The sequence below is a fragment of the Scyliorhinus torazame genome, chromosome 15, assembly GCF_047496885.1.
Source record: "Scyliorhinus torazame isolate Kashiwa2021f chromosome 15, sScyTor2.1, whole genome shotgun sequence".
Lineage (NCBI taxonomy): Eukaryota > Metazoa > Chordata > Chondrichthyes > Carcharhiniformes > Scyliorhinidae > Scyliorhinus > Scyliorhinus torazame.
In genome coordinates this window covers 132,474,684-132,494,347 of record NC_092721.1, presented here as the reverse complement: position 1 = coordinate 132,494,347, position 19,664 = coordinate 132,474,684, and the positions used below count along the sequence as shown (strand labels likewise).

At 46.2% G+C, this 19,664-nt stretch overlaps 2 protein-coding genes across 3 annotated transcripts in view; one reads left to right on the top strand and one right to left on the bottom strand.

Annotated features, from left to right (window-relative positions):
• aasdhppt (aminoadipate-semialdehyde dehydrogenase-phosphopantetheinyl transferase) overlaps positions 1 to 10,788 on the bottom strand; it is a 97,883-nt gene extending 87,095 nt beyond the window's left edge. For both annotated transcript variants that reach the window (XR_011935192.1, XM_072476753.1), the window contains exons 1-2: positions 10,583 to 10,788; positions 4,823 to 5,048 (exon numbers count right to left, since the gene is read on the bottom strand). Coding sequence is in view for 1 of the 2 variants with exons in the window: in XM_072476753.1 (XP_072332854.1) it covers positions 4,823 to 5,048; positions 10,583 to 10,762 (406 nt within the window). In the remaining variant the exon portion in view is untranslated. The remainder of the gene's footprint in view (positions 1 to 4,822; positions 5,049 to 10,582) is intronic.
• Positions 10,789 to 10,914: 126 nt separating this feature from the next.
• The window catches only part of msantd4 (Myb/SANT-like DNA-binding domain containing 4 with coiled-coils), a 36,865-nt gene continuing 28,115 nt past the window's right edge, over positions 10,915 to 19,664 (top strand). Inside the window, exon 1 of the mRNA XM_072476751.1 lies at positions 10,915 to 11,006. The gene's annotated coding sequence lies outside the window, so the exon portion shown is untranslated. The remainder of the gene's footprint in view (positions 11,007 to 19,664) is intronic.

Genomic DNA, 19,664 nt, shown 5'->3' with positions numbered 1-19,664 from the left:
AAAATAGGACTGAGTCAGCACAGCTTTGTCAAAGGGAGGTCGTGTCTGACAAATCTATGAGAGTTCTTTTGAGGAGGTAACAAGCAAATTAGACAAAGGAGAATCAGTGGACGTGATTTATTTAGATTTCCAGAAGGCCTTTGACAAGGTGCCGCATAGGAGACTGTTAAATAAGTTAAAAGCCCATGGTGTTAAGGGTAAGATCCTGACATGGATAGAGGATTGGCTGACTGGCAGAAGGCAAAGAGTAAGGATAAAGGGGTCGGTGCTGGGACCACAACTTTTTACAATATACATTAATGATCTGGAAGAAGGTACTGAAGGCACTGTTGCTACGTTTGCAGATGATACAAAGATCTGTAGAGGGACAGGTAGTATTGAGTAAGCAAGGGGCCTGCATAAGGACTTGGTCAAGCTAGGAGAGTGGGCAATGAAGTGGCAAATGAAATACAATGTGGAAAAGTGTGAGGTTATGCACTTCAGAAGGAGGAATCTAGCATAGACTATTTTCTAAATGGGGAAATGCTTCAGAAAGCAGAAGCACAAAGGGACTTGGGAGTCCTTGTTCACGATTCTCTTAAGGTTAATGTGCAGGTTCAGTCGGCAGTTATGAAGGCAAATGCAATGTGAGCATTCGTGTCAAGGTGACTAGAATATAGGACCAGGGATGTACTTCGGAGGCTGTATAAGGCTCTGGTCAGACCCCATTTGGAGTATTGTGAGCAGTTTTGGGCCCCATATCGAAGGAAGAATGTGCTGGTCTTGGAAAGGGTCCAGAGGAGGTTCACGAGAATGATCCCCGGAATGAAGAACTTGTCATATGAGGAACGTTTGAGGACTCTGGGTCTGTACTTGGAGTTTAGAAGGATGAGAGGGTATCTTATTGAAACTTACAAGATACTGCGAGGCCTGGATAGAGTGGACGTGGAGAGGCTGTTTCCACTTGTAGGAAAAACTAGAACCAGAGGATACCATCTCAGATTCAAGGGACGATCCTTTAAAACCAAGATGAGCAGGAATTTGTTCAGCCAGAGGGTGGTGAATCTGTGGAACTTTTTGCCGCAGAAGGCTGTGGAGGCCAATTCGCTGAGTGTCTTTAAGGCAGAGATAGATAGGTTCTTGATTAATAAGGGGATCAGGGGTTATGGGGAGAAGGCAGGAGAATGGGGATGAGAAAAATATCAGCCATGATTGAATGGCGGAGCAGACTCGATGGGCCAAGTGGCCTAATTCTGCTCCTGTGTCTTATGGTCTTATGATGCAGTCAGAACTTCAAAGCGTCAGCTGACATCCTCAGCAGAAATTTTACATTGAATGACAAAAATACAATTAGCCTCTTACATGGTAGCTAACCGAATATGGAGTCAGACACTTTAGCAACTTTCAAGCAGTTATTGGATAGGCACACGGAGCACACCAGAATGACAGGGAGTGGGACAGCTTGATCTTGGTTTCAGACAAAGCTCGGCACAACATAAGAGGGCCGAAGGGCCTGTTCTGTGCTGCTCTATGTTCTAACCGTGTAGCTAAAGAGAAAATGCCCCACACTGTAGCAGAGATTAATTCTCCCTGCAGCAATAGACATAGGCCGAACGGTCATAGATGAGTGGTTTGTTGAAAAAGTGAAATGCATCCCAGCTAGTGATAACACAATGTGATATTGCTGAGAATTTAGAAGCCCAGCTTATTTCTCATTTAAAATCAGCACAGGAGTTCTCAATACAACTGGATGAAAGTACAGCCGCTTCAGTTTGTGCAACCTTGTTAGTTTACGTTAAGTATGTTTGGCACAATGAATTTGTTGAGGACCCACACGATTGGATGTAGCATGGAGTAGTTACGTGGTTGTAAAGTGTGGGCTCATTTGGGTTAACTGCAGAGGAAGCAATTGAGCAGCCAACATGGCTGGAAAAGCAGTGGAGTAATAGTAAGGTTTAAGGAGGCAACCGGTCAGGACATTATTCACTGTGGGGCATTGGCATCAAAAGGAATTCCATCCGATCTCGAAAGTGGCGTTGAAAGGAATTGTGAATTTCATTAAAAACAGCACACTCGAAACCAGGCTTTTTGAGGCAGTGTGTTCTGGTATGGGGGCCAAGCACACACACATATATTTGCAGAGATGTTGGCTGTCAAGGGGCCAGGTGCTTGTCAAGTTTATGAACCGAGGTATCAAATCAACGCTTTCCTCCTTGAGAAATTGTCCCCTCTAATTTGTTTGCTGATGAAACTTGGGTGCTAACTATGTCATACCTTGCAGACATCTTTTCAATTCTAAAAGAACTGAACCTCAAAACTGCAAGGGAAGGATGATAATTGCTTTCAGCACTGAAGAAATTGATGCTTCCCAAAAGCCTACATGTTCCCACACTGCTAGGAGGACACATCGGAAAAAAAAAAGTGTTTGTAAGGGAACAGTCAATATACTGGCAAGCCTTATATCAGTCGCATCTGGGTGCGCTGCTCAACAGTCTTTGTCCTGAATTTTCAGAAAAGTTCAGATTTTGAGAGAGAAGAGGTGGGTGAAAATCCCTTTCGAGTTTGAGACCCCAGAGTGAATTATTAGCTGACTCCAAATGAAGAAACTAAACTTCTCGCCTCACCTGTGACAAGGCTGTCAGCATTCTGGAGCAGCATTTCCGAGGAGTACCCAGTGCTGAGTAAAACAAGCATTGTGTTGTTATTGCCCTTCACAACGACCTACATGTGCGATGTTGGATTTTCCATCCTCATAGATGAAGACAGCACAAAGGAACCAACTGAATGTGCGTATAGCCCTCTCCTCCTGTGAACTTGATTGGAGTGAGATAGTAAGGACCAAGCCGGCTCACATGTCACATAAAGATAAGAGAAAATGGTGGGTCATGAAGGTCAGCTGGCGTGAGTCGCGAAGGTCGGCTGCTTGGGTCAGTCGGTTGGTAAAAATGGGCCCCAGGCAAAACATTTTTTGCAAATACTGGACTAGAGCCAAATTTCCAAAGACCATTGATGCACATTACGAATGACATTCCGAAAAGAACAAAGTCAAAGATATATTTCCAAAAATGTGCTCGTTTCCAAAATAAATAAACATTGTGGATAACTACATCATCTATCCAGATTCACATAAATAATATAAATCATTACAAGATTACTATAATCTACAATGAAAATGCTGGCAATTATCTTTTGGAAGCCAGGGATAAAAAGTTTCCTTTGAGTGCTAAATGTGTGACAACATTTCTATGTGCATATTTACTATAATTAACACATGGAGAAAATATAGCCCTCTCCCCCCCCCCCCCCCCCTCTGCAATATGAATAAGAAAATTAGAACCAAGTCTTCTACATTTACATTTGATTTGATTTATTGTCACATGTACCGAAGTACAGTGAAAAGTATTTTTCTGCAGCCAAGGGAACGTACACAGTAGACAAAAAGAATAATCAACAGAGAACATTGACAGATGGTACATCGACAAACAGGGATTGGTTACAGTGCAGAACAAGGGACCAAACAAAGCAAATACACCAGCAAGAGCAGCATAGGGCGTCGTGAATAGTGTTCTTACAGGGAACAGATCAGTCCAAGGGAGTGTCGTTGAGGAGATTTGTAGCTGTGGGGAAGAAACTGTTCCTATGTCTGGATGTGCGGATCTTCAGACTTCTGCCTGATGGAAGGGTCTGGTAGAAGGCAATGCCTGGGTGGGAGGGGTCTCCGATAATGCTGTCTGCCTTCCTGAGGCTGCGGGAGGTGTATACAGAATCAATGTGGGGGTGGCAAGCTTGTATGATGTGGTGGACTGAGTTCACCACACTCTGCAGTTTCTTGCGATCTTGGACCGAGCAGTTGCCATACCAGGCTGTGATGCAGCCGGATAGGACGCTCTCTATCGCACATCCGTAGAAGTTTGAGAGAGTCGGTGCAGACATGCCAAATTTCTTTAGCTTCCGTAGGAAGTAGAGACGTTGTTGGGCTTTCTTGACTGTTGCATCAACGTGAGTGGACCAGGACAGACGGTTGATGATGGTGACCCTCAGGAACATAAAGCTATCGACCATCTCCAATTCGGAGCCATTGATGCAGATGGGAGTGTGTCTCTTGCTACACTTCCTGAAGTCGATGGATCAGTTCCTTGGTCTTTCCGACATTTAGAGAGGTTGTTTTCGGTACACCACGCAACCAAGTGATTTATCTCCCTCCTGTAGCCTGATTCGTCGTTGTTTGAGATACGGCCCACCACAGTCATATCATCTGCAAACTTATAGATTGAGTTGGAGTTAAATCTTGCCACGCAGTCATGTGTGTAGGAAGTACAGTAGAGGACTGAGCAGACATCCTTGCGGGGCCCCGGTGTTGAGGACTATTGTGGAGGAGATGCTGTTGCCTATCCTGACAGATTGTGGTCTGTTGGTGAGGAAGTCAAGGATCCAGCTGCACGGAGTGGTCAAGTCCAAGATTGCAGTGTTTGGTTGTTGATCTTGTCGGGATAATGGTGTTGAAGGCGGAGCTGTAGTCTATGAACAGCAGTCTGACGAAGGGGTGCTTGTCCTTATACCTACAAAAGCACTTACAAAAATTGTACATTACACTTGACGAGACATTTTCAAAAACAAACGTGCCACCAAATGATTTATGGATCAGCAGTCAAACCTATCTGTTAGTGGAACTCAGATGGCCAAGTGTCATTCTGCCTGAATAGGGCACAAGATTTAGAGGAAGAAGAGAGCTTTCTATCAGAGTAGAAGTACCATAGATGAAGCAGCGGTAATGGTTATCCTCAAAACCTTTGCTGCAAATGAAATTGTCCTACATTAGAGAAGTAATTTCAAGTTCCCTTACCTGGAAAATCAGTCTTCATGACATCTATACCAACTTGCAGATTAGGTTCAGCTGCCAAAACAGTGTAATCCCCTTGGTGTGAGATGTTGAAATTAAAATTTGGGATTGTGTTAAGAACAGGATTTGCCAGAAATGGCTTTCCTTTTGTTGTCCTTTGCAACTGAATTTCATTCCAAGGAATCCTCAGTTTTTCAGCAATTAATTTCCTGACGAGAAGACGTCCACCCTTTGCGAACACAAAATTGAAAAGAAACTAAATTAACAATGTGATAATGTTGAGAGGTTAGAGCTTAGACAGTTCACATGTGGAGATATAGCCACAAGGTTAAATCTTGTGATTGTTAGGTTCAGATTCTCAATTAGCAATGAATTTTGAGGCTGAACTGACACCATGGTGACAGTTTGCAATAGAGCTCAACATTAAGGTGAGTCCAACGAATGAGATGTTTCTTGTTAAATTTGCTCTTGTCAAAAACTGCAAGTTGAAGAATCATGTAGTGGGGTTCCAGCCAAAATGCGGTAATTTCAGCCAGATTGATTAAAATAAGTTGCCTTTTTATGTCACTTCATGTCTCAGAGTTGTCTCAAGTGTCCTCACATATGGTGAATTACATTGTTAGTCAGGCAAATCACAGTACAGCACAGGAGACCAATCGGACCAAGCTGGCTCTTTCAAAGAACAATTCAGTTAGTTCCAACACCTCCAACCTTCCCCATATCCCTGTATTTTTCTCTCCAAGTATTTATCCAATTTGCTTTTTGAAGACAACTATTGAATTTACATCCGCCATTCTATCAGGCAGCACATTCCAAATCCAAACCACCCATTGCCTGAATCATGTAATCTCTTTGCTTTTTTTTTATAAATCAACCACCTTAAATTGGTGTCCTTTTGCTATCAACCTTTCAGCCATTGGAAACACTTTCTCTTTATATACTGTCTAAAGTTTTCAAGATTTTAAACACTTCTATCAATTCATATCAATCTTCTGTGGTCCAAGGAGAACAATGCCAGTTTCTTCAGTATACCCACAACTATAATCCTCAATTCTCCAAACCATTGTAGTAAACTTCTTCCAAAAACCTTCATGTGCATTTAAAAAGGTGATTTCAAGAATTGGACACAAGTAGTCCAGCTGGGGAAAATGTAGTAGTCATTTCTACAAAGAATCCCACAAACAAGATAAATCATAATTTGATTTTGATAGTATTCATTGAGGAATATCAACACTAAGAGATCTGCCTCGCTTTTCTTGAAGAATGTATAAAATGGAGTCTTCAACATCTACCTGAAGTACATAAGGCCTTTGATTTAGAATAATAGAATTTACAACGCAGAAGGCGGCCATTTGGCCCATCAAGTCTGCACTGGCCCTTGGAAAGAGCCCACACTTCCAACCTATCCTCGTAACCTAGTAACGTCACCTAACCTGTTTTGGACACTAAGGGCAATTTAGCATAGCCAATCCACCTAACCTGCACATCTTTGGACTATGGGAGGAAACCGGACACCTGGAAGTAACCCATACAGGCACGGGGAGAACGTGCAGACTCTGCACAGACAGTGACCCAAGCCGGGAATCAAACCTAGGTCCCTGGAGTGGTGAAGCAACTGCGCTAACCACTGTGCTACCATGTTGCCCAAAACATTTAACATCTTATCAAAGGGTTGGTACCTCCCAACAATACAGCATTCACTCAATACTGTTCTGAAATGTCAACCTAGATCACAGTTAACCTGCGGGCTCACAGCCTAGGTGACTGCAAGATCAATAAAGAGTTTGATATACATGGCAGAGATTTAGTATGCTCATCTCGAACATACTTTGCAAAAATTTGTTAAAGCACATGGAAAGCAGGGTACTAACAATATTTCTCCTTTTAAAACCAGAAAACAAATATTCCACAAATGCTCAACTACACGCAGTAAACATTTGAAAGCTGGTTAAAAGTCCAAACCCACTTATAACCTTGTCCACTTCCAATTATAGACAATGAAAGTGAATCACAACTATTGTTTTTTGGCTAGAGAAAAGAGAAAAGGAACTCCTAAATTTATATTTACATGTATTTAGATTGAACCAACCAGCACGGTAGCATTGTGGATAGCACAATTGCTTCACAGCACCAGGGTCCCAGGTTCGATTCCGGCTAGGGTCACTGTCTGTGCGGAGTCTGCACATCCTCCCCGTGTGTGCGTGGGTTTCCTCCGGGTGCTCCGGTTTCCTCCCACAGTCCAAAGATGTGCAGGTTAGGTGGATTGGCCATGATAAATTGCCCTTAGTGTCCAAAGTTGCCCTTAGTGTTGGGTGGGGTTACTGGGTTATGGGGATAGGGTGGAGGTGTTGACCTTGGGTAGGGTGCTCTTTCCAAGAGCCAGTGCAAACTTGATGGGCCGAATGGCCTCCTTCTGCACTGTAAATACTATGACTATGATATGATTCCCATACTTCCCTAAATTAACTTGTCTCAATCAAGGCAGAAGTGGAAGTATCACAACTGGCCTCCACACCGGTGGACTAGAAGAAAGTCTGCCAGTCCTCTCTATCCAATTACAACTTGAATGAGGCATACTTTTCTGCTCCTGTTCAACCTGATTTGATTCCCTTCTGTTTGGGTTCAGGTGCACTGAACCCAAGGGAGCACAACTATCTTTTTTGCTTGAAGTCAAACTCATCTCCATTCCATCACCAGTTCTGATCTTTGCAACATTGCCAGTCTCAATTCTTGCCTCAGGCCCACTGCCACTGAATAACTCATGCTGGTGTCACATCCAGGCCCATCTTTTCCCATACACTGCTCGCAAATCTCCCAACTTCCAACATGCATAGACTAGAATTCATCAAAACTTCATACAGTACTCCAACCACATTAGTTCTGATCCCTTGGCAACATGCACTAAATAAAAAATGAATGCCCTCATTTACAACTGCATCTACAGTCTCCCCTATTTATGAAACCATATTTAAACTTCCACATTCATCCATTCCCTCCACATTAAAGTATTCAATTCATTATTTGTTCCAATTAAGGGGCAATTTAGCGTGGCCAATCCACCTACCCTGCACATCTTTGGGTTGTGGGGGTGAGACCCACGCAGACACTTGGAGAATGTGCAAACTCCACACGGACAGTGACCCAGGGCCAGGATTGAACCCAGGTCCTCGGCGCCGTCAGGTAGCAGTACTAACCACTGCACCACCGTGCTGCCCACTTCCACATGTCTAATTCTGGCCTATTTGTCCCCTCACCTCCCCCTTATCCACCTTCAACGACAGAGCCTTTCTGCCATCATGGCCCTTAAACATCTTCACTTGTTTAGCGGTCAACCTTCCTTCAAAACTGCCTCTTTCATCCGTTTTGGAAAATGCTGTACATACAAGTCATTTATAAATTAATTTGGTCAGGACAGGAGCTGGTCTAGCTGAAGATACTAACATGAAGTATTAGCATCTCTGATGCACCAACTTGTTAGCAAACCGGTTTTACTTATCAGAACAGTCAAGTTTATCAATCCACTGAAATCAAAACACCACTTGTTGTAAAGTAAGAATAGGAGAAAACATCTTAATTCACATTATTCAGCAAACACTGAATACAACAATGCAACTTTGTGCTCAACCAAATCTTGCTGAAAGATATTAGTCATGAATCTGCTCAAATGATAATCCTTTATCGATTATTTTAACTAGAACATTAAGCAATTTTAAACCGGTTATTCTTGTTAAAATTAAGGAAATCATACAGGTATCAGCATCTTTGTTGTTAATATTGCACTATACAATTTCATCTTCAGTTTATAAGCAATCATCGAGATGTACAGAATTACTCTGGCAATCTAAAATACAAAGATGTTGTAAAGAATATTCATAATTTACAAGGTTAATTAATATGGAAAGAGGAGTCATTTAAGACCAGCAAGTAAACAATAACCTACACTCGGAGGTTTAAAGGCTATTTTTCACCTTTAAAAACTGGTTTTTAAAAATCCCGCTCCTTTGCTTTCTGTCATTGGTCTATTTCCATTCTCCTAACCTGAATGTACGGACTTGTTACTGGATATTGATCGACAACTGGATGTAATTCACCTGAACTTCACACAAAGCACACTTTCTTCATGCATTGGTAAGCAGAGGCAGGTTGTTGGGTCTTAAGACCAGACTGTTCAGACAATTTCACCCATTGGTATGAAATGCTTTAAAGCTAATTAATTTTACAGAAAGCATCTAATCTGACAATTTCTGAAAGTTAAGCTTTCCAACAGTGAGACTGCAAACCTAATGTAAATTAATTGAAAACCATTCGAGAGATACTGTGAGCCCATATTTAAGGAAATGTGTGAATGCAAACCACATGCAACAATAGCAAACAGATCTTTCTTTAATTTCTTTTGTGGATGTTCGGGGAAATTAACATTGGATTAGCCACATATGGAGGTGACAAAGGCATGGATGATGGTTTCATAAGCTTATCTGGAACTAAGTGTTGTTACAGAGAGAGGAAATATGATTTTTGCATGTGCAGAGGATATGATAGAAAGCTCACCTCAAGAGTCAAATTAGATCACATGGGTTGCAAAATATCAGATTCAAAACAAAACAGTAGCCAGAGAAGAGATGGAAACAGGGGCAAAGGTTTGGTGCTTGTGGCAATGGCTGACAACTTTGGCCATCCCAAGCTTTAACTGGAGACAAGTGAAGCTCATCCAGTGCTGAAAATTGGACACAATTTAGTACACACTAAATTGGGGTTCAGAATGATAGTGAAGTTGTGGAACTGAAAGTCATCCATATACAGTTGGAACATGGGCCCCATTTTTGCAGGTGATCAAAATGTTGCACACGGATAAGGAAGAGAGAGCCAAGGATAGATCATTGGGGATTCTCAGAAAGAACAGTGCCAGGGTGAAGAGAGTCCCTGCTGGAGTTGCTCTGCTGCAATTAAGTAGGCAAGTGTGGGACCAAGCAAGAAAAATGGTGTTTTAAATGTCAAATGCTCCAAGGAGGATGAGGAGAACTGCACCATGGATACTGGTTTGTACCACTTTGATGCTGTGCCATGTTGCTCTGGGAAAGAACCTCTTGGGGCAGAAACAAATGAAGTCGTAGGGGAAAAAAAGGACAGGTTCAGCATTGATGGCATTTGTAAAGGAAAGGGAGGTTAAACATGGAACAAATTTGCAAGGACAAGAGTATAGGAACAGGGTGATTGATATTTTGAAGAGGCAAGGGTAGTCAGTACCTGGGAATTTACAATGTTAGCCAGCATTGTGACCACAAAGTGAAGTTGGTTGGCAAGTAGTTTAGTGAGAATTAGGTCAAGACAACAGGTGGAGCACATGGACAAGGTGAGCTTACACAAGGAACAAGGTTTAGCCTAATGGGCATGGGGAAAGAGGAAAAGGAGCAGACGGTTTCATTTTGTGCTTTATTTCATCATCCATTATGAAAAAAATGGCACAAGCTCACAACATAGGCCCCAGACGACCACAGGCTGCTTTCCCCTTTTGAGGGGGGGGGGGGGGGGGGGGAGGAGGGCTGACTGGTGGTGATTTAATCCGAGGATCACCACACCTCAGGGGCAAGGTTGTATCACCTCTGCCTGCACGGGAATTGAACCCGCGCTCATGAACCTGCTGTCCAGCCAACTGAACTAAACCAACCCGCCCGGTGTCCACGGACGTTCTGTCCCATCAGCCTTTGCTAGCTCATGTTCAGCAGGTCCTCCAACACCCGCAAACCTACACCCAGCTCCAGTTACCATGGCGGCCTTGGCGTCCCTCGCAAAAACAAACTCGCCGATTCGCTCCCGCTCCTCCGCCTGCACACAACGAGCCGCCATTAACCACTCGCAGCGACTGGGCCGCCAGGAGCTGAAGCCGAAAGCCCAGCGCAGCCCGTCCATCCTCCGGCTGCTAAATGTTGCCTGACATGACTTCATCCCCAACCTGCGCAGCCATGCCGCTAACTCACCCTTTAACCTCTGCTCCGGAAGGGGCGGTTACTGAAGGCTGGCCAATAGAGATTGGGAACACGCCGAGAGCGGGATCGACGCCTTTGATTGACGGGCATTGCCATCCAATTGGAGGCGGGGTCGGGGTTTGCGCGCAGTGGCTCTGCGCAAACGCAATTCCGTTGTTAGGTTCTTTGTATTAGGAACGTGGAGGCCACCATCAAACCCACAGGTTACTTTCATCATATTGTACAGTCGGCATTAGCAGCTTCTTTTGTAAATATTCAGTGAACCGATAATTTGAATTGATTGCTGAGTAGATTTAGTCAGTTTGGATTTATTTTCTCTTTGCCCATGAAGCGAGCCAAGAGGAGGCTTCACCTATTGTGCAGGAGTTAACAGTGTTTGGAATGGACATCTGACCTGTCCTTTGAGCTGAATCCTGACAGTCTGACCTGTTCCTTTGAGCTTAATCCCGACAGTCTGACCTGTCCCCTTGAGCTGAATCCTGACAGTGTGACCTGTCCCATTGAGCTGAATCCTGACAGTCTGACCTGTCCCTTTAAGCTGAATCCTGACAGTGTGACAAGTCCCTTTGAGCTGAATCATGACAGTGTGATCTGTCCCTTTGGGCTGAATCCTGACAGTCTGACCTGTCCCTTTAAGCTGAATCCTGACAGTGTGACAAGTCCCTTTGAGCTGAATCCTGACAGTGTGACCTGTCCCTTTGAGCTGAATCCTGACAGTGTGATCTGTCCCTTTGAGCTGAATCCTGACAGTGTGACCTGTTCCTTTGAGGTTAATCCCGACAGTGTGACCTATCCCTTTGAGCTGAATACAGACAGTCTGACCTGTCCCTTCGAGCTGAATCCTGACAGTGTGATCTGTCCCTTTGAGCTGAATCCTGACAGTGTGACAAGTCCCTTTGAGCTGAATCCTGACAGTCTGACCTGTCCCTTCGAGCTGAATCCTGACAGTGTGACCTGTTCCTTTGAGCTTATTCCCGACAGTGTGACCTATCCCTTTGAGCTGAATACAGACAGTGTGACCTGTCCCTTTGAACTGAATCCTGACAGTGTGATCTGTCCCTTTGAGCTGAATCCTGAGTGTGACCTGTCCCTTTGAGCTGAATCCCGACGGTCTGACCTGTCCCATTGAGCTGAATCCTAACAGTGTGACCTATATCTTTGCGCTGAATCCTGACAGTGTGATCTGTCCCATTGAGCTAAAACCTGCCAATGTGACCTGTCCCTTTGAGCTGAATCCCAACAGTATGTCCTGTCCCTTTGAACTGAATCCCAACAGTATGACCTGTCCCTTTGAGCTGAAGCCCAACAGTATGACCTGTCCCATTGAGCTGAATCCTGACAGTGTGACAAGTCCCTTTGAGCTGAATCCTGACAGTGTGACCTGAGCTGAATCCTGACAGTGTGACCTGTATCTTTGAGCTGAATCCTGACAGTGTAACCTGTCCCTTTGAGCTGAATCGTGAGTCTGACCTGTCCCTTTGAGCTGAATCCTGACAGTCTGACCTGTCCCTTTGAGCTGAATCCTGAGTCTGACCTGTCCCTTTGAGCTGAATCCCGACAGTCTGACCTGGCCCTTTGAGCTGAATCCTGAGTGTGACCCGTCCCTTTGAGCTGAATCCTGACAGTGTGACCTGTTCCTTTGAGCTGAATCCCGACAGTCTGACCAGTCCCTTTGAGCTGAATCCTGAGTGTGACCCGTCCTTTTGAGCTGAATCCTGAGTGTGACCTGTTCATTTGAGCTTAATCCCGACAGTGTGACCTATCCCTTTGAGCTGAATAGTCTGACCTGTCCCTTCGAGCTGAATCCTGACAGTGTGATCTGTCCCTTTGAGCTGAATCCTGACAGTGTGATCTGTCCCTTTGAGCTGAATCCTGACAGTCTGACCTGTCCCTTTGAGCTGAATCCTGTCAGTCTGACCTGTCCCATTGAGCTGAATCCTGACAGTGCGACCTGTATCTTTGAGCTGAATCCTGACAGTCTGACCTGTCCCATTGAGCTGAAACCTGTCAATGTGACCTGTCCCTTTGAGCTGAATCCCAACAGTATGACCAGTCCCTTTGAGCTGAATCCTGACAGTGTGACCTGAGCTGGATCCTGACAATGTGACAAGTCTCTTTGAGCTGAATCCTGACAGTGTGACCTGTCCCTTTGAGCTGAATACTGACAGTATGACCTGAGCTGAATCCTGCCAGTGTGACCTGTATCGTTGAGCTGAATCATGACAGTGTGATCTGTCCCTTTGGGCTGAATCCTGACAGTCTGACCTGTCCCTTTAAGCTGAATCCTGACAGTGTGACAAGTCCCTTTGAGCTGAATCCTGACAGTGTGACCTGTCCCTTTGAGCTGAATCCTGACAGTGTGATCTGTCCCTTTGAGCTGAATCCTGACAGTGTGACCTGTTCCTTTGAGGTTAATCCCGACAGTGTGACCTATCCCTTTGAGCTGAATACAGACAGTCTGACCTGTCCCTTCGAGCTGAATCCTGACAGTGTGATCTGTCCCTTTGAGCTGAATCCTGACAGTGTGACAAGTCCCTTTGAGCTGAATCCTGACAGTCTGACCTGTCCCTTCGAGCTGAATCCTGACAGTGTGACCTGTTCCTTTGAGCTTATTCTCGACAGTGTGACCTATCCCTTTGAGCTGAATACAGACAGTGTGACCTGTCCCTTTGAACTGAATCCTGACAGTGTGATCTGTCCCTTTGAGCTGAATCCTGAGTGTGACCTGTCCCTTTGAGCTGAATCCCGACGGTCTGACCTGTCCCATTGAGCTGAATCCTAACAGTGTGACCTATATCTTTGCGCTGAATCCTGACAGTGTGATCTGTCCCATTGAGCTAAAACCTGCCAATGTGACCTGTCCCTTTGAGCTGAATCCCAACAGTATGACCTGTCCCTTTGAACTGAATCCCAACAGTATGACCTGTCCCTTTGAGCTGAAGCCCAACAGTGTGACCTGTCCCATTGAGCTGAATCCTGACAGTGTGACAAGTCCCTTTGAGCTGAATCCTGACAGTGTGACCTGAGCTGAATCCTGACAGTGTGACCTGTCCCTTTGAGCTGAATCGTGAGTCTGACCTGTCCCTTTGAGCTGAATCCTGACAGTGTAACCTGTCCCTTTGAGCTGAATCGTGAGTCTGACCTGTCCCTTTGAGCTGAATCCTGACAGTCTGACCTGTCCCTTTGAGCTGAATCCTGAGTCTGACCTGTCCCTTTGAGCTGAATCCCGACAGTCTGACCTGGCCCTTTGAGCTGAATCCTGAGTGTGACCCGTCCCTTTGAGCTGAATCCTGACAGTGTGACCTGTTCCTTTGAGCTGAATCCCGACAGTCTGACCAGTCCCTTTGAGCTGAATCCTGAGTGTGACCCGTCCTTTTGAGCTGAATCCTGACAGTGTGACCTGTTCCTTTGAGCTTAATCCCGACAGTGTGACCTATCCCTTTGAGCTGAATAGTCTGACCTGTCCCTTCGAGCTGAATCCTGACAGTGTGATCTGTCCCTTTGAGCTGAATCCTGACAGTGTGATCTGTCCCTTTGAGCTGAATCCTGACAGTCTGACCTGTCCCTTTGAGCTGAATCCTGTCAGTCTGACCTGTCCCATTGAGCTGAATCCTGACAGTGCGACCTGTATCTTTGAGCTGAATCCTGACAGTCTGACCTGTCCCATTGAGCTGAAACCTGTCAATGTGACCTGTCCCTTTGAGCTGAATCCCAACAGTATGACCAGTCCCTTTGAGCTGAATCCTGACAGTGTGACCTGAGCTGGATCCTGACAATGTGACAAGTCTCTTTGAGCTGAATCCTGACAGTGTGACCTGTCCCTTTGAGCTGAATACTGACAGTATGACCTGAGCTGAATCCTGCCAGTGTGACCTGTATCGTTGAGCTGAATCCTGCCAGTGTGACCTGTATCTTTGAGCTGAATCCTGCCAGTGTGACCTGTATCTTTGAGCTGAATCCCGACAGTCTGACCAGTCCCTTTGAGCTGAATCCTGAGTGTGACCCGTCCTTTTGAGCTGAATCCTGACAGTGTGACCTGTTCCTTTGAGCTTAATCCCGACAGTGTGACCGATCCCTTTGAGCTGAATACAGTCTGACCTGTCCCTTCGAGCTGAATCCTGACAGTGTGATCTGTCCCTTTGAGCTGACTCCTGACAGTGTGATCTGTCCCTTTGAGCTGAATCCTGACAGTCTCACCTGTCCCTTTGAGCTGAATCCTGACCGTCTGACCTGTCCCATTGAGCTGAATCCTGACAGTGCGACCTGTATCTTTGAGCTGAATCCTGACAGTCTGACCTGTCCCATTGAGCTAAAACCTGCCAATGTGACCTGTCCCTTTGAGCTGAATCCCAACAGTATGACTAGTCCCTTTGAGCTGAATCCTGACAGTGTGACCTGAGCTGAATCCTGACAGTGTGACAAGTCTCTTTGAGCTGAATCCTGACAGTGTGACCTGCCCCTTTGAGCTGAATCTTGACAGTGTGACCTGTATCGTTGAGCTGAATCCTGCCAGTGTGACCTGTATCTTTGAGCTGAATCCTGACAGTGTAACCTGTCCCTTTGAGCTGAATCGTGAGTCTGACCTGTCCCTTTGAGCTGAATCCTGACAGTGTGACCTGTCCCTTTGAGCTGAATCCTGACAGTCTGACCTGTCCCTTTGAGCTGAATCCTGACAGTCTGACCTGTCCTTTTGAGCTGAATCCCGACAGTCTGTCCTGGCCCTTTGAGCTGAATCCTGAGTGTGACCTGTCCCTTTGAGCTGAATCCTGACAGTGTGACCTGTCCCTTTGAGCTGAATCCTGACAGTCTGACCTGTCCCTTTGAGCTGAATCCTGACAGTCTGACCTATCCCTTTGAGCTGAATCCTGACAGTCTGACCAGTCCCTTTGAGCTGAATCCTGAGTGTGACCCGTCCCTTTGAGCTGAATCCTGACTGTGACCTGTTCCTTTGAGCTTAATCCCGACAGTGTGACCTATCCCTTTGAGCTGAATACAGACAGTCTGACCTGTCCCTTCGAGCTGAATCCTGACAGTGTGACCTGTATCGTTGAGCTGAATCATGACAGTGTGATCTGTCCCTTTGGGCTGAATCCTGACAGTCTGACCTGTCCCTTTAAGCTGAATCCTGACAGTGTGACAAGTCCCTTTGAGCTGAATCCTGACAGTGTGACCTGTCGCTTTGAGCTGAATCCTGACAGTGTGATCTGTCCCTTTGAGCTGAATCCTGACAGTGTGACCTGTTCCTTTGAGGTTAATCCCGACAGTGTGACCTATCCCTTTGAGCTGAATACAGACAGTCTGACCTGTCCCTTCGAGCTGAATCCTGACAGTGTGATCTGTCCCTTTGAGCTGAATCCTGACAGTGTGACAAGTCCCTTTGAGCTGAATCCTGACAGTCTGACCTGTCCCTTCGAGCTGAATCCTGACAGTGTGACCTGTTCCTTTGAGCTTATTCCCGACAGTGTGACCTATCCCTTTGAGCTGAATACAGACAGTGTGACCTGTCCCTTTGAACTGAATCCTGACAGTGTGATCTGTCCCTTTGAGCTGAATCCTGAGTGTGACCTGTCCCTTTGAGCTGAATCCCGACGGTCTGACCTGTCCCATTGAGCTGAATCCTAACAGTGTGACCTATATCTTTGCGCTGAATCCTGACAGTGTGATCTGTCCCATTGAGCTAAAACCTGCCAATGTGACCTGTCCCTTTGAGCTGAATCCCAACAGTATGACCTGTCCCTTTGAACTGAATCCCAACAGTATGACCTGTCCCTTTGAGCTGAAGCCCAACAGTGTGACCTGTCCCATTGAGCTGAATCCTGACAGTGTGACAAGTCCCTTTGAGCTGAATCCTGACAGTGTGACCTGAGCTGAATCCTGACAGTGTGACCTGTATCTTTGAGCTGAATCCTGACAGTGTAACCTGTCCCTTTGAGCTGAATCGTGAGTCTGACCTGTCCCTTTGAGCTGAATCCTGACAGTCTGACCTGTCCCTTTGAGCTGAATCCTGAGTCTGACCTGTCCCTTTGAGCTGAATCCCGACAGTCTGACCTGGCCCTTTGAGCTGAATCCTGAGTGTGACCCGTCCCTTTGAGCTGAATCCTGACAGTGTGACCTGTTCCTTTGAGCTGAATCCCGACAGTCTGACCAGTCCCTTTGAGCTGAATCCTGAGTGTGACCCGTCCTTTTGAGCTGAATCCTGACAGTGTGACCTGTTCCTTTGAGCTTAATCCCGACAGTGTGACCTATCCCTTTGAGCTGAATAGTCTGACCTGTCCCTTCGAGCTGAATCCTGACAGTGTGATCTGTCCCTTTGAGCTGAATCCTGACAGTGTGATCTGTCCCTTTGAGCTGAATCCTGACAGTCTGACCTGTCCCTTTGAGCTGAATCCTGTCAGTCTGACCTGTCCCATTGAGCTGAATCCTGACAGTGCGACCTGTATCTTTGAGCTGAATCCTGACAGTCTGACCTGTCCCATTGAGCTAAAACCTGCCAATGTGACCTGTCCCTTTGAGCTGAATCCCAACAGTATGACCAGTCCCTTTGAGCTGAATCCTGACAGTGTGACCTGAGCTGGATCCTGACAATGTGACAAGTCTCTTTGAGCTGAATCCTGACAGTGTGACCTGTCCCTTTGAGCTGAATACTGACAGTATGACCTGAGCTGAATCCTGCCAGTGTGACCTGTATCGTTGAGCTGAATCCTGCCAGTGTGACCTGTATCTTTGAGCTGAATCCCGACAGTCTGACCAGTCCCTTTGAGCTGAATCCTGAGTGTGACCCGTCCTTTTGAGCTGAATCCTGACAGTGTGACCTGTTCCTTTGAGCTTAATCCCGACAGTGTGACCGATCCCTTTGAGCTGAATACAGTCTGACCTGTCCCTTCGAGCTGAATCCTGACAGTGTGATCTGTCCCTTTGAGCTGACTCCTGACAGTGTGATCTGTCCCTTTGAGCTGAATCCTGACAGTCTCACCTGTCCCTTTGAGCTGAATCCTGACCGTCTGACCTGTCCCATTGAGCTGAATCCTGACAGTGCGACCTGTATCTTTGAGCTGAATCCTGACAGTCTGACCTGTCCCATTGAGCTAAAACCTGCCAATGTGACCTGTCCCTTTGAGCTGAATCCCAACAGTATGACTAGTCCCTTTGAGCTGAATCCTGACAGTGTGACCTGAGCTGAATCCTGACAGTGTGACAAGTCTCTTTGAGCTGAATCCTGACAGTGTGACCTGCCCCTTTGAGCTGAATCTTGACAGTGTGACCTGTATCGTTGAGCTGAATCCTGCCAGTGTGACCTGTATCTTTGAGCTGAATCCTGACAGTGTAACCTGTCCCTTTGAGCTGAATCGTGAGTCTGACCTGTCCCTTTGAGCTGAATCCTGACAGTGTGACCTGTCCCTTTGAGCTGAATCCTGACAGTCTGACCTGTCCCTTTGAGCTGAATCCTGACAGTCTGACCTGTCCTTTTGAGCTGAATCCCGACAGTCTGTCCTGGCCCTTTGAGCTGAATCCTGAGTGTGACCTGTCCCTTTGAGCTGAATCCTGACAGTGTGACCTGTCCCTTTGAGCTGAATCCTGACAGTCTGACCTGTCCCTTTGAGCTGAATCCTGACAGTCTGACCTATCCCTTTGAGCTGAATCCTGACAGTCTGACCAGTCCCTTTGAGCTGAATCCTGAGTGTGACCCGTCCCTTTGAGCTGAATCCTGACTGTGACCTGTTCCTTTGAGCTTAATCCCGACAGTGTGACCTATCCCTTTGAGCTGAATACAGACAGTCTGACCTGTCCCTTCGAGCTGAATCCTGACAGTGTGATCTGTCCCTTTGAGCTGAATCCTGACAGTGTGATCTGTCCCTTTGAGCTGAATCCAGACAGTCTGACCTGTCCCTTCGAGCTGAATCCTGACAGTGTGACCTGTATCTTTGAGCTGAATCCTGACAGTCTGACCTGTCCCATTGAGCTGAAACCTGCCAATGTGACCTGTCCCTTTGAGCTGAATCCCAACAGTATGACCTGTCCCTTTAAGCTGAATCCTGACAGTGTGACCTGTATCTTTGAGCTGAATCCTGACAGTGTGACAAGTCCCTTTGGGCTGAATCCTGACAGTGTGACCTGTCCCTTTGAGCTGAATCGTGAGTCTGACCTGTCCCTTGGAGCTGAATCCTGACAGTCTGACCTGTCCCTTTGAGCTGAATCCTGTCAGTCTGACCTGTCCCTTTGAGCTGAATCCTGACAGTCTGACCTGGCCCTTTGAGCTGAATCCTGACAGTGACCTGTCCCTTTGAGCTGAATCCTGTCAGTCTGACCTGTCCCTTTGAGCTGAATCCTGAGTGTGACCCGTCCCTTTGAGCTGAATCCTGACAGTGTGACCTGTTCCTTTGAGTTGAATCGTGAGTCTGACCTGTCCCTTTGAGCTGAATCCTGACAGTGTGACCTGTCCCTTTGAGCTGAATCATGAGTGTGACCTGAGCTGAATCCTGACAGTGTGACCTGTCCCTTTGAGCTGAATCGTGAGTCTGACCTGTTCCTTTGAGCTGAATCCTGACAGTGTGACCTGTCCCTTTGAGCTGAATCCTGACAGTCTGACCTGTCCCTTCGAGCTGAATCCTGACAGTGTGATCTGTCCCTTTGAGCTGAATCCTGACAGTGTGATCTGTCCCTTTGAGCTGAATCGTGAGTCTGACCTGTTCCTTTGAGCTGAATCCTGACAGTGTGATCTGTCCCTTTGAGCTGAATCCTGACAGTGTGATCTGTCCCTTTGAGCTGAATCCTGACAGTGTGACCTGTATCTTTGAGCTGAATCCTGACAGTCTGACCTGTCCCATTGAGCTGAATCCTGACAGTGCGACCTGTATCTTTGA